Genomic DNA, 27937 nt, shown 5'->3' with positions numbered 1-27937 from the left:
TATAAGTTTTGAACTTCCATTTGCTATGGCCTGCAGTCCTCGTTGACCTAAACTCATAAAACTCTATTCTATTGGAAAAAATTCCCGTAGAAGCAAAGAGGGGGAGAGGGTGTGTTAGTGTGTGAATACGACCATATACACAAGCACACATACTATCCATCTGATCAATAAGTATGTGTCTGGACTTCTTCCATCATTGTTTTGACTTAATATGCAATGATATCACAATATAAATTAATACAGAATATGAAACAGTATCCCATATGTCAAGGACAGTGAAAAATCCACAGAACATTGCTTATTGTGAGTATGAAATTGCCTTTAATTTGTTAAAATAGTTTGTTGTTAAATACATTCTTTTTCATAACATAATCAGTGCATTTTGTGATATTGTGATTCTGCAACTCTGATCTAACACAATCATCCTACTAAACACATTATAATATACCAACAGATACAGATATATAATGAGATTCTGTGACATTTAAAAGCACACATTCTCATATTGTCACTATATGCTGATAAAAAGTAGCATTGTAAAATTACAAAAGATCGAGAGATAGATATATACTTTATTAGATCTAGAGATAGATACTTTATTAGATCAAGAGATAGATATATACTTTATTAGATCGAGATAGATACTTTAATAGATCGAGAGATAGATACTTTATTCATCCTGAAGGATTCTCAGGATGGTGCAGGGCCCAGAGGGTCCATGGTGTTGAATCTGCATATTGATTTTGCCAAGTTATTAAATTAGCTTTAGCTAGCATTGTAAATGAGCTTTAATCTGCATATTGATTTAGCCTAGTTATTAAATTAGCTGTAGTTAGCATTTTAAATGAGCTTTAGCTAGACTAATTAAGACTTTACACACTTTGTCCATCGTTCAACTCATGGCCCTTCACATTATTCCCCCAGACCCCTCCTGTGGTGAGTGCCGCCTTTAGAGCTTGTACCAGTGAGTCCATATGACTAAAATAGTGATGAAGCTGATGGTGATGAAGAGCATGTAGACACAGAATAAGAACCGATCGGCAACTCTGCCAATATGCATCCAGTCCTCTGTGTTCTGGTTAACTGCCACGTTCTTCTCCATTTGTTGTCGTATGGCTTGCAGCTCCTTCTCCACCTTTTGAAACATCTGCAGATGCAGGTAACTATCAGCTGCTTCATTTGCATCTGCACCCCAAGTCACAGTCCCCACTACAACAAGGACACAGAGTTTGGTTATCAGACCCCGAGTCACAGTCCCCACTACAACAAGGACACAGAGTTTGGTTATCAGACCCCGAGTCACAGTCCCTACTACACAAGGACACAGAGTTTGGTTCCTAAAATTCTAGTTCCATGTAGAATGTTCAAAATTCATACCAAAATTAATATTCATACCTTCACATACTGCACCTCTAAGGCTTCACATACTCACATACTGCACCTGTAAGGCTTCAGGCTTCACATACTGCACCTCTAAGGCTTCACATATAAGGCTTCATATACTGCACCTCTAAGGCTAGTGGTGGTCAGACTACTGAATGGGTGTTTGATACTTATAGTTAAGTCTTAGTTTTGAACTATATACATGAAAGGAGAAAAGACATTGTTGTTCACTCATTAATTCAGTCAAAAAGAGGATCGTCTAGATATGCAAAGAACATAACAAGACTAGATTGGAGTCGTTGATATGTGATGAGTGTGTTGGCCAGACTTTTGTTCATGCTTCACCACAGCAATCAGCATGTTGGAAGAGGACATGGTCTAGTCACTGACTTTGGGGAATTCCATGCAAAAGTACTGTTCCATGGATAGCTAGTTTGCATGTTGTGTAAGAGGCCCTGTCCTTTCAAAGCAGGTGGTCCTTAGCCAGACACAGCAGGCTACTCATTTTTCAATTTCTCTTAATACACTAGCCATCATACAGTAAGAGCAGCATATAATGTAATATATTACAAGGATACAAGGAAGTTTATTGTCACATGCATATAGTTACTAGATGTAAGAAATGCAGTGAAATTATGTCTGGTGTCAGCCTATTTGTGCATTTATGGGGGGGGGGGGTGCAGTAGAAGAGGGGTTTAGTAGATCAAGTGGCAAGGGCTGCATAAGAAAGGTGGGGGAGGATTGGGACTGGGGGGGCACCAACAAGGAGCACCCAAGAGCAACAGGGGCAAGGAAAAACTCCCTTACTAAGGAAAGAAAAGAAAACTTGGGCAGATCCACGGCTCAAGGGGCTAACCCAACTGCCAGGGGTCTTGGTGTGTGTGTTGGGGGGATGACAAGGGAGATGGGATAGTGTGCTGTATATGTGGGGAGAGCGCAGTGTGCAATATGTGTGTTGGAGAAGCTTCCTCATCAGTGGCGGAGCTAGGGGGTGGCTTAGGGGGCTTAAGCCCCAAATCTTTTTTCAAAAGCCCCGAATCTTTTTTTAGTGTTTTAAATTCCCGACCACTTATTTCCAATATAACTTCCTCTCGGTTTCTCTATAAATGTCACAAAATGCTCTATTACTGAGGAAATATATCCCTTATTTTCAAAGCCCAATATTGAAAAATTATTTGACTTGCTACACGATCTATGCCAGGTCTCTGGGCTATCCGCTATGGTGATTTCAATGGTTAGATTGATTTGTTTAGATCCAGTGAAAATGCTGCCTTGACAACGCTACGTCATGGCTTCGGTGTTCCAAAAAGCCTCTGTCAGAAGTCTGTCACTTTTACAGTCTGTGATAAAACACTTTGTGTACATGTTGTTGAAACGTTATGGATATTAGAACGTTTTTCAAAAGACCACCCAGCTCCGTTCAAGCAACAGCATCGCCCAGTGAACTGACGGATGGTGTTGTTTCAGGTTGGTGATTTCACGTTAAGAGCTTTCAGTCAGTTAGGCAGGCTAACGTTAGGCTACTTGGCTAGCTCCCTAGTTCTAAATGCTTAACGTTAACGTTAAATGTCCTCGTTCGTCGGCGGAAAAGGCAAATTCAGTACACTCATAGGCTAGCTAAGCCTACTGCAGAATAAGAAATTCCAGCTCCCAAAACAAAGTGATCCTTGTCTTGTAATAAATTAGGCTACACTGTTTTGAAATATCAGAAAAACCCATTAACAGTTATCTGCCCATGTCAACTTTTCAGTGTCATATGTTGCACAAAAGAATGTTAACTGTTAGCCTACCTTAAAACCTTGTTGATATCCTATCCACCACCACAGATCTTATAATCCAAGAGTCCACATAAATATAAAAGTCATGTTATGTTGTTTTGGCTGCCTAACTAATTATTAACTAAAAAAAAAACGGTAACACTTTATTTGAAGGGGTCTACATAAGGGTGAAATGTAACCGTCATAAGAATGACATGACACATGTCATGCACATTAATGACACATTATTGATGTTTATGACTGTTGTCATAATGTGTCATTCGGTTTTTGGAATGTCAAGTTGACATTGTTTGGGTGTCATCATTATAACAACTTGACATTAGCCAAGATTACATTATTTGACGGTGTCTTTGTCATGACAACTTGACATTAGCCAAGAAAATGTAACCCGTTTACAATATGGTCATGACAACATCAGCCAAGAAAGAAATGCTAAGTGTTTGACATGATATTGTCATGACAACTTGACATAACTGTGTTTGGCCTGACTTATCTTCTAGGTTTATTAAGTGATGAGCTTGAACAATTGGCTGTCATGACACCATTATAAATTGGATATACATATTGAACATATTGAACGTGCATTGCAGACATACAAAAAACAAATATGGCGTCTCAGGGGGAATCAAACCCCTCAGTCCCTCAAAACACACCTTAAAACGATTGAATGGTACTACTGGTTAGGAATCCGCCATCGTAATGGTGTGTTGGGTAGACTCGTGCATGATTTGAAAAAGCTGCAGAAATGATGGCAATTAAATGGTGCTTAAAAACTAGTATGTGAATAGTTTAATGCATGTTCCACATGCACAGTTAGGTTAGCTGGCATGGTAACATGTCCATGTATTATGGTTTAGCAAAATTCATTGCTGAAATAAACTCTTTTAAAGGGAAACATGGCAGAATTAGCTATATTTCCCCTCTGCTGGAGAAATTGTCCATTATGCTATTTCAAACTGTGAAAAAAGGTAACGATAAAGCACATGGATTTGTTTACAAGCTAGCGAAACGGTTAGCATAAGTTCGGCAGAACAATGTGGATGTTACAAGGTAAGAAACACGATTTAAAACTAGTTTCTTGTCTCTCACTTCCATTTCCGGGACGGTAGTCTCAATGTTGCAAGGTTGGTTTTTCGCCTGGGGACACTAGGGGCAGCGGGGAAAGTCACCATTTTCACCAGAACAGGTCATTTAACCATCCAAATGATTTCTAAACGGGTTTATTACGTTGAAATAGTTGCCAAGCTCCCCTTTAAGTCATGACTTAGTATGGTATTTGTTGTTATTATAGTTGAAATTAGACTCAATGTTGCAGAAATGTAAAATGTTCAGAAATAGGACCTACATGATAGTGTGATGGCACTTAATGACATGTTCAGGAAACATCTCAGATGGTTCACTGTACTTTAGGTCAAAGGTAAGTATTCATGACACTGTCAGGAAACTATTTTGGTGTGTAATAGTTCTTTGTGACAGCTTAATGACAAGTCAAAACTGTACCACTGTAGTTGAGGTCAAAAAAAGTATTCATGACCAATTTATAATGGTGTCATAACAGCCAATTGTTGAGGCCCATCACTTCACAAACCTAGAAGATAAGTCAGGCCAAACACAGTTACATGTCAAGTTGTCATGGCAATATCATGCCAAATGTCAAGTTGTCATGACAATATTGTAAACGGGTTACATTTTCTTGGCTAATGTCAAGTTGTCATGACAAAGACACCGTCAAATAATGTCATCTTGGCTAATGTCAAAATGTCATAATGATGACACCCAAACAATGTCAACTTGACATTCCAAAAACCGAATGACACATTATGACAACAGTCATAAACATCAATAATGTGTCATTAATGTGCATGACATGTGTCATGTCATTCTTATGACGGTTACATGTCACCCTTATGTAGACCCCTTCAAATAAAGTGTTACCAAAAAAACATTACAATGATATATTGAGAGGAAAGGGCCCTTTCCATAAGTGTGTTAATCAAGCACCATGCAGTCTGCATTCATAATCTAGGTGCTTGATTTTATGCACCTGTGTAAAGGGACCTGATGAAACCTATGAATAATCTTGCTAAATTACAAAATTAATATAATTTAGAAACGCCTATGTCAAGATGATAATGCATTTCTTCTAAAATACCCTTGTATCATGATGACTGGCCATACTGTAATTATATCATAATATTATGTATATTATAGTATAAGATATTCTATATATGTGTCACACAGATGAGATCAGGGAAGAGGAAGAAGGAGAATAGCAATAATAAACAATAATGTCATATCAAACAATAGCCTAATGGAAATAAACAAATACTATAATATACAAACCATAAGAAACGCTTAATTAACTAAGTACATGCTAAACAGATATGAACAGATATTGCCTCTTGAAAGACCCAAAACTATAATTTTACACAGTGTGCCAGTCAGATACCTTGAATCTGTTGAATGTTAGTTTCACATTTTTTAAGTCTCAATGTGTCCATTAGTTTACACAAAATTCACTAGAAGTCATTATTTAAGGGGTTATTTAAAATAAAAATTAAATGGGCTAAGCCCCGAATGTTTACAATGTCTGGCTCCGCCCCTGTTCCTCATGAGACGTGTATTGGGGTGACGTGAGGGGCAGTGTACTGCAAGTATGGTGAAGGGACTTACTATTGCAAGCAGAGTACTCTATGTATGATGTATGTGAGTGATGACAGTGAAGATGTGTGTGTGGGCGGGAGGGGAGTGGAGCAGTGACTGTGTGTGTGTGGGTAGGTGGGGGCAGTGTGCTGTAAGTATGTAGAGGATGTGTGTTGGAGAAGATCCTGAAGACAATGTGCTGTGTATGTAGGGGAGAGGGGGGGGGGGGCAGTGTGCAGCAAGTATGTAGAGGAGGCTTACTGTAGCAAGCAGTGTGCTGTATGTATGTGAGGTGATGACAGTGATGATGTAATTGTGTGTGTTTTTTGTGTGTGTGTTGGGGAGGGGGGGCAGAAAGGCTAGGCAATCAAGGACATGGGTAGATAGATGGAGGAGAAATATATATATTATATGTAATATTATATACCTAATGTAATATATTATATGTAATATTATATACCTAATGTTTTCAAAACTTGTTTTACTGACAAATATAGGGGCAAGGTCGACTGACTGACTGCTCTTGTTTCAAGTGGAACACATAAGCAACACACACATACTAACTTTGATTCTGCATCACTACGACCTGGTCCTCTGCTTTCTTCTGGACCAGACAGACGAGGCGTGCCATGAACTCTAAGACGAGAGCTCGGAGCCAGCGAGGCACTGCTCTATCCCTGGCACTGTGGAGGATGTTGGTGATGATGATTGTCTCCAGGAGACTAGCCACCATCAGAGCCAGGCAAATAGAGAAAAACACGTCTATGGAAGAAGATGAGTCATCAGCTATACACAATCTCAGTCTATGGAAGAAGATAAATCATCAGCTATACACAATCTCAGTCTATGGAAGAAGATGAATCATCAGCTATACACAATCTCAGTCTATGGAAGAAGATGAGTCATCAGCTATACACAATCTCAGTGTTACAGCCACAAACGATTATTGAGATTCTGCATCCCCTGTGTTAATGGGGTACAGTGCAACCTCAGTCTTTAAAAAAAGTCTAAAAACGTAATCATATAAGGCCTTAAAAAGTATTTAGTACATTAACATATTACATATTAGGATTTAGTTTTCCTTCATATTTTCTTGCCAGTATGGGTGTGGAATCGTCTTAAAGTTGGTCTTAAACCAGGGATTCCCAAACTGTGGTACGCGTACCCCCGGTGGTTAGGGTTAGGGTTTGGGAACCGCTGTCTTAAACAGTCTTAAAATGAAACTTGTTGAAATCTGCAAAAGCCCTGTAACAGTATGAGTGGTAACTGATACTTTTATTTATTTTTATTTGACCTTTATTTAACCAGGTGAAACTCATTGAGACCTTCAGCCTCTTTTACAAGGGAGCCTTGACATAGAGACATATAGACATAGCACAAAAATAAGATAAAACATAGAGAATAAGCTCAGGAAAGACAGGTTCAACAAAAACATACATAACACTGGGAAGATTACATTGCAAGACAAGTACAGCAAAGCAAGACAGATAGCCCACAACACAAAATAACTGAATGGTTAGTTAGTGAAAGCATTTACAACTGTCAGTATAAGATGCTTGAGTAATTGTTTAAAATGGTTAAGAGGAATAACTACAGATAACTTAAGTTCTTTTTGAGGGGGATTCAGGGAGCCGCAAAGTTAAAAGATGTCTTACCTAGTTCAATCAGAGTTCCTAAAAGTATGTTATTTGAACGCAAACTATAAGATGAATGTATCGGGAACAATAGATTAGAGAGATATTGATACTGATATAATTGAGATATTTTGTGCCAGTGTGATGAGTGGTAACTGATATTGATATTACAGAGATATTTATTTGCAAATCTAGAGTCTTACTGATAGATAGTATAGCATGTACTTAAATGTCCCCTCAGGTGAAGACAACCGTTGAATTTTGCTGTTGTCATGACCTTTGCTCACTAAGTTGTCATTACTAGTTACATTGGTGGACCCTGTTGGTGGATGATGTGTTTACTCCGGACTAGACCCTGTTGATGATGAGTGGAATGGTGTTTCATTACTGATTACACTGGTGGACCCTGTAGGGTCTTGCTGGAGACCCTGTTGATCTTACTGATGAGTGGAATGGTGTTTCATTACTGATTACACTGGTGGACCCTGTTGGTCTTACTGATGAGTGGAATGGTGTTTCATTACTGATTACACTGGTGGACCCTGCTGGTCTTACTGATGAGTGGAATGGTGTTTCATTACTGATTACACTGGTGGACCCTGCTGGTCTTACTGATGAGTGGAATGGTGTTTCCAGTGACGGGGAGCAGCTCGTTCATGAGGAGCAGGAAGACGGTGTAGCCCAGAATGAGGGTCATCTTGAAGGCGGATCGGTCCACGCTCTGTGGGGGCAGGATGAAGCTGAACAGGTCCAGTGTGATGAGGAAACAGCTGGGGATGATCAGGTTCACCACGTAGAGGGTGGGCTGCCTCCTTAGGATCAACTTATGAAGAGATACAGAAAATATTCAAATGGTCCCTCCCTCCCCATGAGCCCCAGACATACCCGTCACTAAATAATCACATAAAACAGATCACCAAAACTGATACTAACCATTAGGACTTATAGTAATACTAACCCACTCTATATCTCTCTTTCCTCCCCCTTACCACACTTGTGAAGTAAACCATTACCAGTCATCAGCCATCCTTGTATTTGGCCCTCATCGCACCTGAAGTCCCATCCCTATGACTGCCCTACCATCGCCTGCTGCTGTCCCCTTGCCCGGATTCCTGGCCTGCGCAGCCTAGCGACCCACTACTTGCCCTATGACAACTCCTAATCCCCATGGACAATTGGACTTTCTGACACTAAATAGGATTCATACACTATCATGCTGGTAATGTAACCACCTTACCTCTTTGTGACATATACCTTCAGGTGGCTTTTAACACCATGTTCTATTCTCTACACCCAACTACCTATTCATTTATCATATATACATCCTTACTGCCCTGTAACTGACCCTAGGCATATGGGTCTGGCCCTTGAGTCGTGGATCTGCTCGAGGTTTCTTCCTATATGTATCTTCAATTCTAGGGAGTTTTTCCTCGCCACTGTTACCGATGGGCTCTCTCTGAATGTTTAACCCTCTGTAAAGCGCCATGAGACATGTGAAATGTTTTGGCGCTCTATAAGTGAAATTAAATTGACAATTTAAATTGAACAGGTTGCAGGTTTATAAAACATGTATTAATACATTTATACATCTATGAGCTTAATCTGTATTTGCCACAGCGTTATGTTTTTGAGCTTTCCTGATTGCTAACTCCCTCTCTGAGTTATGATACTTAGTATCATTGGTTACCATCGGACTATGTGATTAACACTTAACTACAACTATAATGCACTTTGGATTCAAAGTAAGAAATAACATTAGTAAACTAGAAAATGCAATTCCAGGGAATTACCATTGCATGTAAATGCAAAAAAGCTGCTGTGTATAACATTATATTACTTACAGTATGATTATTCAGATTACACAGTCTTACAGTATTCTTGAAAACCACTTACTTGGTTAGATGTTAGCTTAGAGTATATGACAGTCAGTAAAAATAAATGGTCAATTCAATATTGATCAACATTTATTGTTTTAATACGGCAGAATGATACTCAGAATACACTAATGAACACTTACCAATGTAAGCTTGAAGTAAAAATCACAGTTGTGTATATATATATATATATATATATATACACTAGGGCTGTCAAAATAACTGATTAATTTCGATTAATTAATTTGAGAAAAAATAACTGATTAAAAAAAATAACGCCGATTAATCGATTCCGCATGACCTTTGTCCCCGAGCCATTGTAGTCAGTAACCATTAGACTGTAAAAAGAAGGAGAGAGAAGAAAATGTGCTGCCTAGATCATTGATTGGAACATTTACTTTTAAAAAACGGCCTGATGGTGTCGCACATTAATGCAAAGAAATAGTGTTGACATTGAGGGGAGTGTTTATTTTCAGTGTCCCCTAGGTTATATCTGTGGCCTGAAACAGCTTGTATATGAAAACAAACTTCTTCCCGAAGCACTTTTGAATTTATTTCCTCAGCATATTAGGTCATATCATAGATTATCCTGAACTGGCAGCAACAGCTAGAGGCCTCAGTTAATGGTATTAGGTCAAATTTGATGGTGATATATACACCGAAGAATAAAAGAGTCAGCCCTTCAGATGATCAGTTTTAGACAGAACTTAGGTTAGAATCTTATTTTTCACACAGCACAGCTCAGGTCTAAAAAGAGAGGTCTAACAGCACAGCTTTGTTTCACAGATGTTACAGCACAGGTATGATTCAAAGGTATGATTGGTTGACAAATATGATTCACAGGTATACATGTTCCATATAGTTAGTGAGTATAGTCCTCACACAATATATTTCTCAGAATGTCTCAGTGTAGATCTCAGATAAGTCTCAGTATGGTTAAATGGTATGTGCACAGATATGTTGAGATATGGTCACATGTTTGTAAGAATGTATGTTAGTAGCTATGTTGTTAGCAACATTGTCAGAGATGTATGGTTGACAGGTGTGCACACAGACAGGCACACACGTAATGTCATACACGGTCATCACCACTGGTCTGGTCTGGTCTGGAACCTAAAAGGCAAAAGCAAACAAGTTTAACAGTTATACCAAAACAAGGAATGTCTGCAATTGTACAATTGTTCAATACAACTAAGGTATTTAAGTGAAGTTGTTACATTACATTAGGCTGACACATTATAACTTAACGACTAACATGGTAAACAGTTTTAAGCTTTTTAAACAATTCTCTCAACAATTCTAGGACAATTAAAAAAAGGTAGAGTAGGCCTACAATACAATTGTTGCACCATCAAGCTACTGGTAGTTAAATACTAGCCTATAATATTAAATTGCAAACAAAGCAGAATTGTGTGTTTTATTGTTTTCAGTTTTAGTATAGGTGATAGAATCATATTTTTTTTAAATAAAAAACGTAAACAGCTTAGAAAACTTTGCAGGCAAAGGGTCTGTTGTTGCTGTTGATAATCATATGAGTAAGGACGGATCATTCTGATACTAAGTATCTTGATAACCAACTGCTATAACTTAAACAGCTTGCTAGGTCTGTCAGACACATTTTTTCCTACAGATTACAATGTAATACAAATGGAAAGTTTGATTCACGTGCCAGGCTACACTTTAATTTATAGACCAGAACAATGCAGAAATGAGTAGGCCAAGTAAACATTGTAGCCTATGTTGACAACACAAACATTATAGCTCAACTTCTGTTGTGTTTTAACAAGACTTTAGTCGTATTGTCCATTTCCTAACAGTAGCCTATTCATGGCTTTCATAAGGTCCCTTTCCACAGGAGTATTAATAAAGCACCAATGCATTCATAATCTAGGTGCTTGATTGTATACACCTGTGGAAAGGGACCTGATGAAACCCATCAATAGACGAACGATATAGTATACCGTGATAGTGTTTACTTAGGCTACGTAAGAATCAGGAGCGTAGAATGACACGTAGCCTGGCCTATTTGATACACAAACAAGCAGTGTATAACGTTAAACATTTGTTAAAGTAAAAACAGGAGCATATATTTGTTAACTTTAACTAAAATGTGAACAGTAGAAGCTATAACGTTATGACCATCAACAAGTAGCTAACGTTATTCATGCCATGAATGAAACCCATGATGGGTTTCATCAGGTCCCTTCACACAGCCTAGCCCTAGGCTATAATCAAGCACCACGCAGTCTGCATTCATAATCTATTCTAGGTGCTTGATTTCTATACACCTGTGGAAAGTGACCTGATGTTGAATAGAACCAGAGCCTAGTATCTGTAGGCCTACTTCTCTGGTTTACGTTAACGTTCTAGTTAAAACGCTGCTGGTTAGTAGGCCTAATGAACAAATGTAACGTTAGTGCATTACGTTTGATTGTCGTTAGCTATCGAAACCTACAGGTCACTGTAAAGTTGACGACATATTAACGTTGATTAACAGTGGGTTTCCTTACATAGCCTAATACATATCAACGTAGCAAGGTGCTAACGTCAACTATTTCACTAACGTTAACGTTACCTAACGTTATAACGTTAGTTTAGTTATTTGTGACCCATCATTTCATATATACAGTGGGCATCGCTTTCAAATGGCCACTTCAGTCGCGCATTACGAGGCGTGAAGCTGCGTGAAGCTTTAGTACCACTTTCAGCCACTGTGCGTCGCTCTGCCACTGTACATCGCTCTGTCAGTAGCCTGACTGCCGCCCCTTCTGAAAAAGCAGGAGGCTACCAAACATAATTGTTACCGAGAGGAATCCCAGCCTACGAATTCAATAACAAAATAAATCATGCATAATTAAACATTACCTCGATTAAGGCTACTTGGGTATGGCTTAAGGCTTGACTACACGGTGGTAGCGAAAATCGAAATCTGCTATGTTATTGTCAGTGTTGGGGGCAATGCAACTACGCAAATCAAAACAGTGTCTTAATTTGCCCTACTTCTTGACTGCAATGTAGTCAATTGACTGCTTGACATGTCATTTTTATTTTTCTGTTTCTGTACAATAAACAAATACATCTGCTTTATGCCGCAGAATTACATTCATATTTGGCTGACTGCAGATGCGCCACTTCCCTCCCGATATTCCAAGATTAAGATAGTAGCCTATACAAAAAGCATACTATCATAAAAATTCGTTAAAACGAATAGCTATTTGCAATTTGACAAAACACTGGTCCTCATTTTGCGAATGCGAGGACGATATGAGCCTGTTGCATTTAGTTAGATGTCCGAGTCACGCATGTTTGAAAACCACTGGCTCGTAAACACAATAATTTAACACACGACAGTTGGATAGCCTACTTCATCATGTCCCCATGCCTACATTTTTGTGAGTAGCATAGAGATCGTTAAAAACAATAAAGTAGCCTATGTCTCTCCGTTTGGGACATCGAAAACGTATAGCCTATTTTTAATAGGGTAGACTACCGTCGGAGATGCTGACTGGCAAAGGCCTCGGGATAACACGTTATCTCCACTATCATCAGTCATGCCCCTTGATCAAAGTGGGGAATTAAATAAAAGTTTGAGAACCACTGGGTTAACAAGTTACCTGCAGTCCAGAGCAATATTCTGATGATCGGCGATGATATCGGCAAATGTTTGTTTTCCAAAGTAAGAATTTCACTTGACCATGCACCTTCGACAATGAATAGCTCATTACACTTGTTACTGTTAAACGTAGGCCTAACTGGTATCATTACAAACATTATTCTGTGTCCTAAAACTGGCATATTTTATGGCATTGTGTCATATAAATTCGTTGCAAAATCTAGAGAAATGTGTGAGGTGGTCAGCGGGGGACAATTGAGACACACATTGGATTGTGTTATTACTTGAACATTTTACACATATCCACAGCTGTGGTAGGCCTATCAGGGGCAGGAGGATTACTGTTAGCGCAGGCTTTATATAAAATTCTTCAACAGAAGGCCTCGAATGCAGGCTTGCCCTGTGGTTTGCGCAGCCTACAGTAAATAACAGACCGCCACAATGTGCGGTATGATGCTTTTTTACGAGCAAGATGTTTTTGGTGCCCTACGCACACTGCATGTTCTTAAATAACAATGATCATCAGTAATATTCAACCATTAATTTGTGTAAATGGGCAAGCGTGACCACCTTGATTGGCTGATGATTGTAATGCGGGCATGATTCCAAACACCTCCCTTACGATAATGAGTGACAGGTGACAGGTCTCAGAATGCGTGCGCTACACAAGGACGGAAGATGATGAATAACTGGGGCCGTAGGCTATTCACAAAGGCTTTTATCTTACCACTAGGAGTAGGCTACTCCTAAATCGCAATACAAGATTTTAGCTTGGAGTTTTCTCTTAAAAGTTATTCACAAAGCCTTTCAGACAACTCCTAAACTAGGAGTGATGGTGCATTCAGAGCACCTCGGAATGACAAGGACCGCCCCCATGGCTACTTTGTTTTTCCGACAGCAAGTGTTCAAGTGCTTTGCCATCGAATGTGTGACAAACACGGATGCCACAACAAAGGTTAAAACATACACTCACTAATCCTAAACAAACAACTGTATTTGCTTAAAATATAGTGTATGATGCTCGTGAAAGAAAGATATGCAGCTTTTCAAGTGATAAAAAGGGCAAATTCCCAAGTTCACATTAAAACTGTTGGACATGAAAGGCCACATGGACTACAAACGAACTACAACGTGACGACAAAAGTGATGACGAGCCCCTAACTGGGCAACTCTGTTAGCAAAATCTAGCCCCAGTTTCCGACCTCTGACTCACACATTACGTGACGTGAATGACGCGGAATGATGATGTTTTCACTCGGAGAAAGGTTTTTACGAAGCCCATGAACGCTAGGAGAGTCTTCCTTCCTATAGATGACGTCATTACTCATGCACGAGCTTGACTGAAGTGACCACCTTGATTGGCTGACGATTGTAACGCGGGAATGATTCCAAACACCTCCCTTCCGATGATGAGTGACAGGTGACAGGTCGGAGAATGCGTGCGCTACACAAGTAGTGAGAAGGACAGAAGATGATTAATAACTGAATAAAAATGCCTAGCTTAAATTAATAAAGAGTAAGGCAAAACAAATAGCCTAGTAGCCTAATGAAACATAGGCCTATGGATTGATGCAGTACCTTTGCAACATTATTAAATTAATCTGTCACCGTATGCCTAGGCTACATTTGCAAAGAGAACATTTTAATTTGATTCACAATGAAATGTTACATTTAATTTACATGTTAACAATGAGTAGTTTTGGTTGTTGTTGGTGGCGTTATTGCATTCCTTTTATGAATTCAAAATTGTTCCCTCGCGATTGGAAGCTCCTGTTGCCGCATAGCGCATTTCAAAACATCGCAGCGTAAAATGCCACAAAAAGCTGTTTATGAATAGGTCTTAGTGAGTTAGGAGTCCTCTCGACTTCTTTTAAGCTGTCCCAGACTTTTAGGTGCTACTTTTAGGTCTAAAATGCTTCGTGAATTACTTTTTGTGAAAAAAATTAGGAGTCCTAAAGTTAGGAGTGACACGCCCATTATTTTTAGGAGTTGCTCCTAAATTCGCCAGTTAGGAGCTACTTTTAGCCTTAAAATTCTTTGTGAATACGGCCCCTGAATAAAAAGGCCTAGCCTAAATGAATCAAGAATAAGGCAAAACAAATAGCCTAGTAGCCTAATGAAACATACGGATTGATGTAGTATCTTTGTAACATTATTAAATTATTCTGTTACTATGCCTACGTTTGCAAAAGAGAACATTTTAATTTGATGCACAATAATGTTACATTTAATTTACATTTTGACAATGATTAGCCTAGTTTTGGTTGTTGTTGGTGGCGTTATTGCATGTTAGTTATGCCTACAATGCAAAATTGCTTCCTCACTATTGAAAGCTGCATTAGGATTTCAAAACACGGCAAAATGCCGCAGGTTTGTGAATAGGTCTGTGAGTTCTTTTAAGCTGTCAGAGGTGGGAAGGTGTGATTTGTTGGGGGCAGGGCCGAATTAACTGGTCACAAATGTCTGATGGCTCCCCTTCCCCCCCAGCCAACGTGAATCGGGTGGTCAGTTAATAGGCTGAAGATTTTTCCTGCCATCTAAGGCAGCGGTCCCCAAACACCGGGCCGCGGCCGGTACATTCCTCACCGGGCAGTAGCCTACGACATGAGTTTAAAAAAATGCATGAAAACTAAACTCAATTTAATTCGCAATAATGTCACGTTTTTACATGGCATAGGCCTATATGCAGTTGTTTGATTGCACACGTTTGCATTTTGCAAAGTCTATTTTCTTACGTCTGTCCCGCCTTCAACACTTTACATATTGCCTTCAGCGCTGCGCAGCCTAAGGTCAGCTCACTTCACTTGATCAGTTCTTGGCGAACGGTAGTGTCACACGAAGTTAGCTAAACTACTAGAATGAGCATCAAAAAACAAGCATCTTTAGCAGACACTGGCCAGGGTGTTTAAGTTGCGAGAGCCGCTGCAGAGATTTCTTACAGAAAAAAAGTCACCGGTGGTGCACATTTTAGTGACGGTGGTCTTAAGAGTGTGTATGAGTAAACCTCTCTGGCGGGTTTTTGGATCAAAACCAAAGCAGAATATCCCGAGATAGCCGTAAAAGCGCTGGAAACGTTGCTACCATTTCCCACCACGTATCTATGCGAGGCCGGGTTTTCTGCAATGACTGCAACTAAAACCAAATTGCACAATCGACTGGACATTTCAAACACACTGAGGGTGTCACTGTCTTGTTGCAGGGAAACAAGCACAGGGCTCCCACTGATTATATTCATAATGCACGTTTAGTTCCCATGTTTTGTTCCCATATTTTGTTAAGCATGTTCACACTTGATAGATGTAGCTTCAAGTTGTTCAATTTTCATAGTTCATATTGTTAAATTTTCACTTCTTCAAGTTCACGTTTTTCATGTTTTTAAGAGTTCGTTACCTTCACTGTTCATACATAACTGGAGCTAGTTCTTTCAAGTAATGCATGCACAACACATATGGAACATGGAACCCCCGACCCCCCCCCCCCCCCCCCCCCACGGTCCGTGAAAAAAAAATGGGAATCAAACCGGTCCATGGTACGTAAAAGGTTGGGGACCCCTGATCTAAGGCACGAGCGCATCTGTGAGGCCAAGCCTCACCAAGTAGCTCGTTTGTTTACAACTAACATTCCATTTAATTAAACTGCTTTATAGGCTATGCCGAAATAGTTTTCAACATTTTGAATATTAGTGTCGGGTGAATTGAAATGTTCTCAAAGTAGCCTTATGGCTGAAAGCTGCTTGGGATCCCCCCGTCAAGCCATACAAACGCGCTTCCTGCACTCATTGTTTCAAAAAAATGATGGCTTTGTCAGAACTGAAGAGCTGTGGACGGCACGGCACGGTATGCCCAATGAAAATAAATTAACGCAACGCAATGCAACACAACACAGACCCCGCTTCTCTCGCGTCAGTCACTGACAGTAGCCTAGAATAAATGCATGGGGAAAAACACTTCCCCATGACAGACATCGTAAAACACTGAAAGTTAATATTTTGTCACTAGCAACATATCGGAACTCCCCCTATTACCGCCGGTCCCGTATTTCCACCGTCTTGCGTGTATGTGTCACTTATATCCATTTCTATACAAACCAAGACAGCGGACTCCTAAAGAGACGCAACCACCCACACCATAGGTGTATCTAAATTAGCTATGTACCAAAAATGACATTTTACCGTGACTCAAAGAGCTGTAAACAGTGTTGTAAGGCTGCGTGTACACAACCGCTTGGAGCTCCAGTGGAATTTTAATTTCACGACAAGAATTCTCGGTCTAACCGTCCATGTGCCGTTAAGAACCAAACCAGATTTTGTTCAAATCTACACACCTATGGCTACTGAAAAATGTAAGGTTAATTTAGCAAATGTTATTTTGAAGTGTTAAAAAACATCGTTGTTTTAGAATTTCTGAACAAAAGTGGTGATAATTGGGGGTGTTACGATACATCTGTCCTTTGTCAAATGTGTTATGTTCCAAGTAGCCTATGCGTAATTCTGCTGCATAAAGTTGTATGTTTATGACATTCAAGCAAGGAAAACGATGATTTGAAGACATCTGTTTCGTTGGAAGGGCAAGGGGTAGCAACAGGGCAACACAGAGACAGGCCCGATGGCAGGGTTGTTATGAGAGTATTAAAATCTGGGATAGCCTATTCTACGGCAAGACAGCGGGGGAAAGTTAAAATACGTGATAAACACGGAAAAAGTTGGCATGCATTGTTTCGGTCCCCATGCACAGGGATTATTTGTCATATTATTAATCACATTAATTGATTATTTGTGAAATTGCAAACAGGCGCAACACATTTGAAAAGGAAGGACTGGTAGCATGCAAGCTCACGAAAGATTGATTTAAGAACGTTATCACAGTGTGTGGCTGTGGCGCAAAGCAGCGCGGGCGGAAGACATGCGACAATTGGCAAGGGGAGGGTCATGTCTTTTTTAACAATTCTGTCGGAGGGTCATTGAACAATTTCTAGCAGGCAAGGGAGGGTCATGCAACTTTTGACTGAAGCACTCAAAATTCATCGGGTGGCCCCTTCAATAAATAACGAACAGTCCCTAGATTGCTGCTGGGCTATGTCTTGGTTCATGTCCGTTCACAACTCATTGCCGTCATAGCCTATCTCGCGGTTGCATCCATTACAAACAAACATGCAATGTGAACGTCTGGGATTGGGAAGAGCACTAAAAAATGCTCTACTGAATAAGCACGAAGTCAAACCTTTAAATGAAAAACACTCTTTAATAATCAAAAAAATAAACCGCTAATGAAGTAAACTTGTGACCTTAAAAAATCGTTTATCGCCTGTAACTCCGTGATAACAGGACGTAACAGGAAGGCATTTGGCTGAGCAACGGAGGTTAATATGCTCTATATTTTGTCCAAATGATGTCTGTCTATCATCGTTGCACTCGGAGAAAACCAGAATGTTTAATTTGTCCTGCGTTTCTTCTACGGTTGCAAACGGGATTCACTCGCAGTTAATCAAATATTTCTTTATTAGGGCAGGGCAGGCATATTTCTGGCTATTAAATTATTTATAAACCAGTCTGCTAAAGTCTGTAGTGAAGTCTGTGTAGGGTTTTCCAGGCTCCATTTCTTTTTACGAGACACCCTACTCACTTGAGCCATCTACCGGTTGTTTGGGTTGTTGCAGCGTCTCACTGGGAAAATACAAATTAAAGTTGCGTGATCCCACGCGCGGACCGCGAGTGAAGCTGGCCAAGTCGAAGCACTGCCCACTGTATAACGCTAACGTTACATAATGTTTGACGACATAAATGACTCAAATACCAAAAACCGAAACACTTACCTTGTCTGTAATTAGAGAAATGTGCCTCGAGCAAATAAAGTGACCACGGTACAGCAGGCGAAGACGTTCAGAAGATTCACAGCTCCAGTGGCAGCTCGCGTTCAGCTGTTGATAATTGCTTTCAGCTGGAGATCACGTCATAATGCTAAAAGTTGCCGCCAAGGCGGTCAATGTTAAGTCAATGGGAATTTATTGCTCTTTTATCGTAAATATCTCAAAAAGTATAAAGTTCACAAATGTAAAAAATACATTGTACAATTGTCCGTTACAAGACCTTTGTAGGAGTGTTTGAATGACGTCAAACGGTTCAGTGGTTTTATTGTCATTAAACGTCAAATTTGGTCGGAAGAAGAATAATAACAGATAAGAAGAACAGTGATAATAGTCCATTGCATTTACATGCAATGCAATTAATACCTACATTTCCATTATGTCACTTGTCATTCATACCACATTATGTTAACATACTGTGGTAACAAGTACTGTACATTAATGCACTAAATATATAAGTACATGAAAGTACATAATATTACTAAAATATACTTCTAATACTTGTAGAAAATGACAAGATGGAGGTGTGCTGGAATGATTTCTTGACCTCCTCCTCTCACATACATACATGAACGTAGAGATAATCCCACATGGCAGGGTTGGTGATGTTGTGTTGGAATGACGTCATGTTGATCAGTTCCCACTCTCCCCTCATCTCCATGTACGCATTGGACAGATCTAGGATGAACTCAGCAGGGGCCTCAAGATTCAGGCGAATCTCATCAGCTGCAAAACAAGAAACAAAAAATGTGAATGTCAACAGCTGCAAAGAAACAAAAAACACAAATCATGGGCTACAACATGAACACATGATCAAGAGCACTTTGTGTTTTAAGGGCCCTATCGTGCACCCGGTGCAAGGTGGCGCAAAGCAAAGCGCGACGCAAGGCTTATTCTTATCTTACACTCCTCTTTTATTAAACGCAAGTGTAAGAGCTATAAAGCAGAAGTGATACATAATACACAACATGCTTCATTTATGTTCATAATTTATATTTTGTGTAAAGCATAGTTTAACTGAGTGATTGATTGTTAATATTTATAGTTCATAATATGCACAAAATGTATGTTGAGGTACAGTGTATTAGTTGACGCTCCCTTAGATTTAGGCCTACAGAGCATGTGAGAGCTGCGCTAGACACGGGAGCATAAACTTCTCTTACCGTGTGAGGATTGTAATTTGTGAAAATAACAAGTAAAGACTGAACAACTGAATTACATTTAATGCGCGTCAAGAGTTACTGTGTCTACAGCTCATATGTGGTACATTTGGTAACAAGAAAGAGTGCCATAACATTAGTAAGAGAACTGCTCACGCATGGACCAAGAGTGACAGAAATCAACGTTTTTGGATGCTAACCAAACGAGCTACCAAGCTATTCAAACTAGCAAGCTACCAGCTAACCTCTTTCGACCGGTGTATCAGATCAGATGAGAGCAACATCTTTGAGAGGATCTTCTCAAAAACCGAGGTGGTAAGCTTTCTGAATGAATGTATGAAGATTGACAGTCACAGAAAAAGTAGGACGGATTGAATCACTAGGATAGACTCTTGTTTCTGGATGGAAAGAAGCCACATGCTATGCTAGTTTGAGCCAAGAAGCTAACACTAGTTAGCCTACTTAGTGACTTGCAGATCTATGCTAACTTGTTAACCGAAACCTGAGCCAGAAATCTCCGTGTGTTGAAAATTGTGAGGCGTCTGTTAGATGAAGAAAAGTGTTAGTGGAATGCTTTTTATTCATGTACACACAGTTTACGGACTGCTTTATTGAAAAGAAAAATGGCTGAGGGTGACGTTAAAACAGTTTGCATTGAGGAATAGGATTCCAAACGAACGGTCAAGCTAACTGAGAAGGCAATTGAGGAAAAACTGCACAGGCTACTTGGCACCAGGAGAGGAGTGTTAGCTTGAATCACAACTATAAGGAGGGAAGTTGGTAGTTTGACCAGTTTAACTGGTAATTTGCCTACAGTGCAAGAGATCATGCAGGATGAGTTCAACCCCTTTGTCCGTGACTTTATAGAGCTCAATAAGCAATTAGAAGGTCTTTTGCCTGAAGATGAGAAGGAGGCAGATAATATCAACTGGTTTGAGCCTAAGATGATAGTTATAAGACAGTTTATTGAAGAAACTAAAAAAAAATGGAGATGGAGACTTTGAGCTTACAACAAACAAACCAAGAAAACAAGGTTGAGGTTGCAGAGATAGGCCCAGATGATAGTGTATCACAACTGGGCGTTAATTTATATCAGCCTGTAAGCAAGAAGGGTTCATGTGCCGGACGCTCAACTGCCATGTCTAATCGTTCATCAGTTTGTGCTCTTGAGGAAGCCAAGCTCTCTGGTTTAGTGGAACGTGCAGCAGTTTTGCAGAAGAAGAAGGAGCTGGAAATCAGAGGATGGCATGAACAGCTATATCTGCTCTCAGCCAGCGGGTGGAGAAAGAGTGAAAGAAGAGGAAAGAACCACCTATCTCTCCAGGAGCAAGCCTGCTTCCAGAGGCAGGATGTCGTACAGGTTGTTGCAAGATACAGGACGTCAGGTTGCGACGGAAAACACTGCCAGGCAACAGCATGACGGAAGCATTGGTGGCCTTCTGCAAGTAATGGAAAACCAAAATGTGATAACAGAGATGCTTGTTAAGCAACAGAAGTATGCTTAGCTTCCTGTAAAAGAGGTTGCAGTGTTCAAAGGCGATCCACTTACCTACAGATCCTTCGTTAGAGCTTTCGAACAAGCCATTGAACAGAAAGCGGAGAGTGATCAAGACAAGTTGTACTACTTGCAACAGTACACCGCAGGAGAACCACAAGAGCTTGTGCGAAGCTGCGAACATATGCCATCACACCGAGGGTTCAATGAAGCAAAACGACTGTTACAGAAACATTATGGAGATGAGTTGGTGATTGCAAGTGCTTACATTGATAAAGCCTTAAAGTGGCCGCAAATCAAGTCTGAAGACGGAAAAGCACTCAAAGCCTATGCTATGTTCCTGACTGGCTGTTGTAACACGATGCAAGATGTGAAGTTTATGGAGGAAATGGATAATCCTGCAAACATGAGGATGGTGATATCCAAGTTGCCATACAAGATGAGAGAAAATTGGCGCAATGAAGCTTTCAAGATCAAGGAAAAAAGGGGAAACAGAGCAAGATTTGCTGACCTCGTCATTTTCATTGATCGTCAGTCTAAGGTAGCTTTGGATCCACTTTTTGGAGACCTCCAAGACAAAAACACATCTGCAGCAGGAAAAAGTTAAAGTGGTCAAAGTGGAGCAATGGGCCCTATGCTGTAAAGACTGTTCTGGGATGGATGGTGTGTGGGCCTGTAAAGAATGAAAACATACTCCTTCGAGGAAAGACAGCTCATTACAGCGTGAACCGAACCTCAGTGGTGGAACTGGAACGGTTACTAATGCAGCAATACAACACAGATTTTCCGGAACGTCAATATGATGACAAAGAGGAAATGTCACAGGAGGACAAATGGTTCATGCAGTCAGTGCAAAAGACAACTAAGTTTGTAGATGGACATGACTGTGTAGGGCTCCCACTGAGAGACGAGATAGTGAAGATGCCTAACAACCGCTGTGTGGCTGAACAACGAGCTGCTGGTCTGAGGAGAAAGCTGATAAAGAACAAAGTGTTTCTTGAGGACTTCAAAGGCTTCATGGAGAGTATTCTGAAGAAAGGCTACGCCATGGAAGTTCTTCAAGATCAGCTTGCCCATGATAACGACAGGGTTTTGGTATGTCCCACACCACGGGGTGTACCACCCGACGAAAAAGAAAATACGTGTGTTTTTTTATTGCACTGCCACCTTTCAGGATGTGTCGTTGAATAGTCAGTTGATGCAGGGACCTGACCTCACCAACACACTCATTGGTGCCTTAATGAGGTTTCGGGAAGAACCAATAGCGATGATGGCAGACATTGAGTCAATGTTTTATCAGGTGAGAGTTCAGGAGGCAGACGCTGACCTGTTGCGATTTCTGTGGTGGCCAGGTGACCTTAGCGCACCTGTAAAAGAGTATAGGATGGTGGTACAGCTTTTCGGAGCGACTTCATCTCCTAGTATCGCTTCATATGCGTTAAGAAGAACAGCAGAGGATAGAAGAGGCACCTAGGATGGGATGAAGAAATTGGTGACTCACGAGCAGAACAATGGTGTAAGTGGCTGGAAGATCTCACTCTGCTCTCAGGCTTCAGTATCAGCAGATGTGTGAAACCCATGGACTTCGGAACCACAGTGGAGGCCCGGTTGCATCCTTTTTCTGATGCGAGTGAGGTTGCCTATGGCACAGCATCTTATCTTGACCTGGTGTGTGACCAAGGCAGGATCCACTGCTCCCTTGTGATGGGGAAGTCAAGAGTGTCCCCACTCAAGCAGATCACCGTTCCAAGGCTAGAGTTGACTGCAGCAGTGGTCGCAGTAAAAGTGGATAAGATGCTGCAAGAGGAAATGCAGATCCCACTCCAGCAGTCAATTTTCTGGACTGACAGTACGTCGGTCCTGAAATACCGCTTGCTACAAGACCTTTGTGGCAAACAGGATTACACTCATAAGAGAGGCCACAAAACCATCGCAGTGGAGGTATGTGAGAACGTTGCAGAACCCGGCTGACAAGGCCACCAGGGGCATGAAGGCTAAAAGCTTGATGCAAGATAAAGCCTGGATAAATGGACCGCAGTTCCTTTTACAGCCAGAAAATGAATGGCCACAGAGACCAGAAAACATGAATCAGAACATGCAGAATGATCCAGAGATTAAGAATGTCACAGTTAACACCATCACAGCTGAAGAAAAGCTTGACTCTTTGAACAAGTTACTTCAATACTATGACAGTAGGAACCGACTGAAGAGGGCGACTGCGTGGATTTTGAGAGTCAAAGAGCTGTTGATCCACCTGAAAAACAAAAGGGAAGAGTTTCAAGGTAAGATCAGTCAAACTGAAAAGGATTCAGAAAAGCAGAAGATGCTCGTGCAACAGCACATGGAAAGGTACAGAGGTACCATGGAAAATAAATCACTTACCTTTGAGCAGCTGATGACGGCAGAGACAGAAATCATCCGGTACAGTCAAGGTCAATGCTTTCCTGAAGAACTTAAGGCTCTCCGCAGTAATAAGCCTGTCAAGAAAAGCAGCCAGCTGTACAGGCTCGATCCCATGTTGCAAGATGGCATCTTGAGAGTAGGAGGACGGCTTGACAGGTCTGCCATGCCAGCAGACGCAAAACATCCTGCGATACTATCAAAACACTCCAGTCACAATTCTCATCCTGAGTGAAGTCCATTAGAAGATTGGTCATTGTGGGCGCAACTACATGTTATCGCAGTTGAGACAAAGGTTTTGGATCCCTCAAGTAACCTCAATCATCATGAAACTCATATCTGAATGCATGTTGATGAAGACACAACCCAACATGCCACCAGGAATCTTCAACAAGGATGATTTATATACAAGACGTTGGAGGCAAGTGCAATATCTTGCGGATCTATTCTGGCACAGATGGACTCGCGAATACTTACCCCTTCTCCAGGAACGCCAGAAATGGTCAAGACAGAAAAGGAACTTTGAACCTGGGGATGTGGTGCTAGTAGTCAACAGTTCATCCCCACGAAACACGTGGATGATGGGAAGAATAACAAACTTTACCTGACTCCAGTGGAACTGTACGTCGTGTGAAGTTGCAGACAAAAAACAGCACCCTGGAGAGACCTGTGCATAAGCTATGCTTGCTGCAAGAAGCCATATAAAAGCGAGAGGACAAAAAAGAAAAAAAGAGGACTGATTTTAGTTCAAGATAATTATTTGCAGTGTGTTGATAGTTGGATTTGATGGCTCTTATTCTTTGAGAATTATTGATAATTGTTTAAATCTTACAGCTTACCCAATTAGGGGCCGGATATGTAAGAGCCATAAAGCAGAAGTGATACATAATACACAACATGCTTCATTTATGTTCATAATTTATATTTTGTGTAAAGCATAGTTTAAAGGGGAACTTGGCAACTATTTCAACTTAATAAACCTGTTTAGAAATCATTTGGATCAAACCAACTTTGCAACTTTTGGACTAGCGTCCCGAAAGGTTTGAAACAGGAAGTATCGTGTGAAGGCCCCAGCTGTGGCGCAACTGGCTGGGGCACCTGCACCGTACGCCGGCGACCCGGGTTCGATTCCCGCCCCGTGGTCCTTTCCGGATCCCACCCCCACTCTGTCTCCCATTCACTTCCTGTCACTCTCCACTGTCCTATAATTAAAGGCATAAAAAGCCCAAAGGAAGTATCGTGTGAAGCGAGAACCAGCGAGAAACACAAACTGCTTTACGGCAACTCCCCATAAACGCACACGCCCCCCTCAGTACCGGTTAGCCACGCCGGCTATAAGAGCAAGCGAAAAACATTTGCTAGCTTCATCCGTACAACCCCTGTTACAGCTTATGGTTGATAACACAATACAAAATGTACATGTCAATGTTCTATGATACTGTGTAATATATTACTCACCTCGGTAGACATTGCTCCACACGAAAAAGTTGACTGGCAACAATTGCTCATCAGCAGCGATGGGAAGGGGGAGGAGGGTGCCGCAAGTGAGTTTTTTTACGACGGTGTTGTGGAATATACGTCCCAGAGCTGTAGGGGGAGCTCGTTGAGAAAACGTGCAACGACAAAAGTGAAAACCAGCGAAGAAATGGCTAGACTTGCCGAGTTCCCCTTTAACTGAGTGATTGATTGTTAATGTTTATAATTCATAATATGCACAAAATGTATGTTGAGGTACAGTGTACAGTGTATTAGTTGACGCTCCCTTAGATTTAGGCCTACAGAGCATGTGAGAGCTGCGCTAGACACGGGAGCATAAACTTCTCTTACCGTGTGAGGATTGTAATTTGTGAAAATAACAAGTAAAGACTGAACAACTGAATTACATTTCATGCGCGTCAAGAGTTACTGTGTCTACAGCTCATATGTGGTACATTTGGTAACAAGACAGAGTGCCATAACAGCAAGGCTTATTCTTATCTTACACTCCTCTTTTATTAAACTTTGCGCCCAGGGGTGTTGAGTTGTTTATGTATGAGGTCATGAATGACAGACTATGAACTCATATAAATTCCTGATGATTCTTGAGTAGGGTTGGGTATCGTTTGGGTTTTATCCGATACCGGTGCTAAATCGATACTTTTAAAACGGTGCCGGTGCCGAAACGGAGCCTGAACCGGTACTTTGTTTTTTTTTTATATATATTTTCAATTAAAATGGTCTAAAGCATGAATTGATTTTTTTTTTATTGATAAGACAAATTTGAACATGAAATTGAACTGTTATATTCAATTTACTATCAATATCTACGAATAATACATTTAAATGTTAAAACAGCTTGCCATGCATGCACACACAATGGTAAGCTCTGCTTTCAAGTTTACCCAGTGTAGGCGGTTTGCCATAAGGTATTTTAGCGTCGGCGCAGAAAGACAGTGTTAGCGTTCTCCCGCGCAGGGCATCCTGGGATACGAGAGCGAACATTTGGGGGGTTTATGTCGTTATTTCTCCTAAGTTATAAGTGTAAAGTTAGCGTCTTTATTGTAACATGTTCCCCTTTTAGTTCTCCCTCATGTGTGACCCTTTTTGTGTGGGGGGCTGCGTCCTTCCCTGTGTGTGTAGTGTGTGTGCGTGCTTGACCTGCCCTGTTTGCATTGTGTTCTGTGTCTGTGTCCCTGCTCTCGTTCTCAGCAAATAAACCTTTTGATTGGACAACTGTGTGTGTCGCTATCAAATCGTTACAGTATGTTAAAACCGCTTGCCATAAAACTGCCAGGTCATGGACAACGGCATTTGCAAGCAAGCTAATCTAACAGGGACTCTACTTTCCAGTTAATTCAGTGTGTTCCCAAATGCTTCAAGAAATGTCATGTCTTAACCCATAACACGAAGTAGTTTTCAACATGTTAGGCTACATGTCGGTGTTGAAGTGTTTACATTCCCAGCGCCAGCCTAGTAGGCATTTTAACAGCAACTATGGCTATGCGCTAACACCAGTCAGCTGAGTTTAATAGACCTCTCCAGAATATATCCCGCCTCCTAACTTCCGTATCCATCCAACTTCCGGGCGTGGATTGTCTATGGGAAATAACATGGCGTTTTGAAAGATCGTACCTGTCACACTCTGTAGGTGACAAAGTAGAAAAAGCTGCTGGGCAGATTGTCCTACACACTTCTGCCATCTAGTTTCCACTGGATTTTTTTATTTTCGGTGCCGTTTAAGTAGTATAGTCTATAGTATACTACTTAAACGGCACCGACAATCAAAAAATCCAGTGGAAACTATATGGCGGAAGTGTGTAGGCCAATCTGCCCACCAGCTTTTTCAACTTCGCTACCTACAGATGTTTTACCGGTATGATATTTCGAAACGCCATGTTATTTCTCATAGACAATCCACGCCCGGAAGTTGGATGGATACGGAAGTTACGGAGGCGGGACTTATTCTGGAGAGGTCAATTAGCGATAACGTAAGGAGATGGTTTCATAGCCTCTTTGACAGCTCAGTGACATCAGGTATGTAACCTACATATGTATGTTTTTGCCAGCTAACTTTTAACATGATCTTCATATTCATTGTGATGCTATGGGCCTCATACACATGAAAGATTAATATCATGCCATTATGTTGTTTAACACACCGTGAAATAAAGTTTTCACCTTACAACTTTGCTGATAACATTTCAAATAAATGTCAGTTAGCGCATTAGCAAGGATATTGTGCAAAGTATAGGCCAGTGTTTCTCAAAGTCTGGGTCGCGACCCACGGGTGGGTCGCAGGAGATTTTATTTGGGTCGCCAGCACAATTTATGTTGTGTTATAGGCCTAACTGATACCATTTGTCATTTGATACCAGGAAAGCTAACAGTTTTCTATCAGGATGTAGTTTGTTAACTACCACAGTCACGGTTTTGTCATAAAAGCTCATGAAACTGGGGGACGAACGCATCGCAGAGGGGGAGCCAGAGCATGGATATCTACCTCTCAAAATGAAACCGTTCTGTGGGGCGCATGCCATGTACTTGATGTACCTCACAGTTGCAAACTACAAGGGACATGAATCTGCCTATTTGCACGAACATTAACAGATACCAGCT

At 40.8% G+C, this 27937-nt stretch overlaps 1 protein-coding gene across 1 annotated transcript; it reads right to left on the bottom strand.

Moving 5' to 3' along the window:
* Nucleotides 1–949: 949 nt before the first annotated feature.
* On the bottom strand, nucleotides 950–20107 carry LOC143114125 (5-hydroxytryptamine receptor 3A). The gene is made up of 5 exons (XM_076275601.1): nucleotides 20104–20107; nucleotides 19356–19513; nucleotides 8051–8261; nucleotides 6369–6566; nucleotides 950–1185 (listed from the first exon to the last, which is right to left on the bottom strand). Exons 1-5 carry the CDS (start codon nucleotides 20105–20107, stop codon nucleotides 950–952), a joined length of 807 nt encoding a protein of 268 aa, XP_076131716.1.
* Nucleotides 20108–27937: the final 7830 nt, after the last annotated feature.

Source organism: Alosa pseudoharengus, unplaced genomic scaffold, assembly GCF_046254945.1.
Source record: "Alosa pseudoharengus isolate Yale_2024_CS ecotype anadromous, Long Island Sound unplaced genomic scaffold, YU_APseudo_1.1 YU_APseudo_1.1_scf_11, whole genome shotgun sequence".
In the NCBI taxonomy this organism is placed as follows: domain Eukaryota; kingdom Metazoa; phylum Chordata; class Actinopteri; order Clupeiformes; family Clupeidae; genus Alosa; species Alosa pseudoharengus.
The sequence above is the reverse complement of the archived record's forward strand: the minus strand, read 5'-3'. Positions and strand labels throughout refer to the sequence as shown.

Bases quoted from the DNA above. Each gene is read 5' to 3' on its own strand.
- LOC143114125 (XM_076275601.1), bottom strand. The intron at 8,262-19,355 runs GTATGTATGTGA...TCTCTTCATAAG, and splicing joins GGGATTATCTCTACGTTCAT to TTGATCCTAAGGAGGCAGCC. The intron at 1,186-6,368 runs GTTAGTATGTGT...CTTGGGGTGCAG, and splicing joins CGTAGTGATGCAGAATCAAA to ATGCAAATGAAGCAGCTGAT.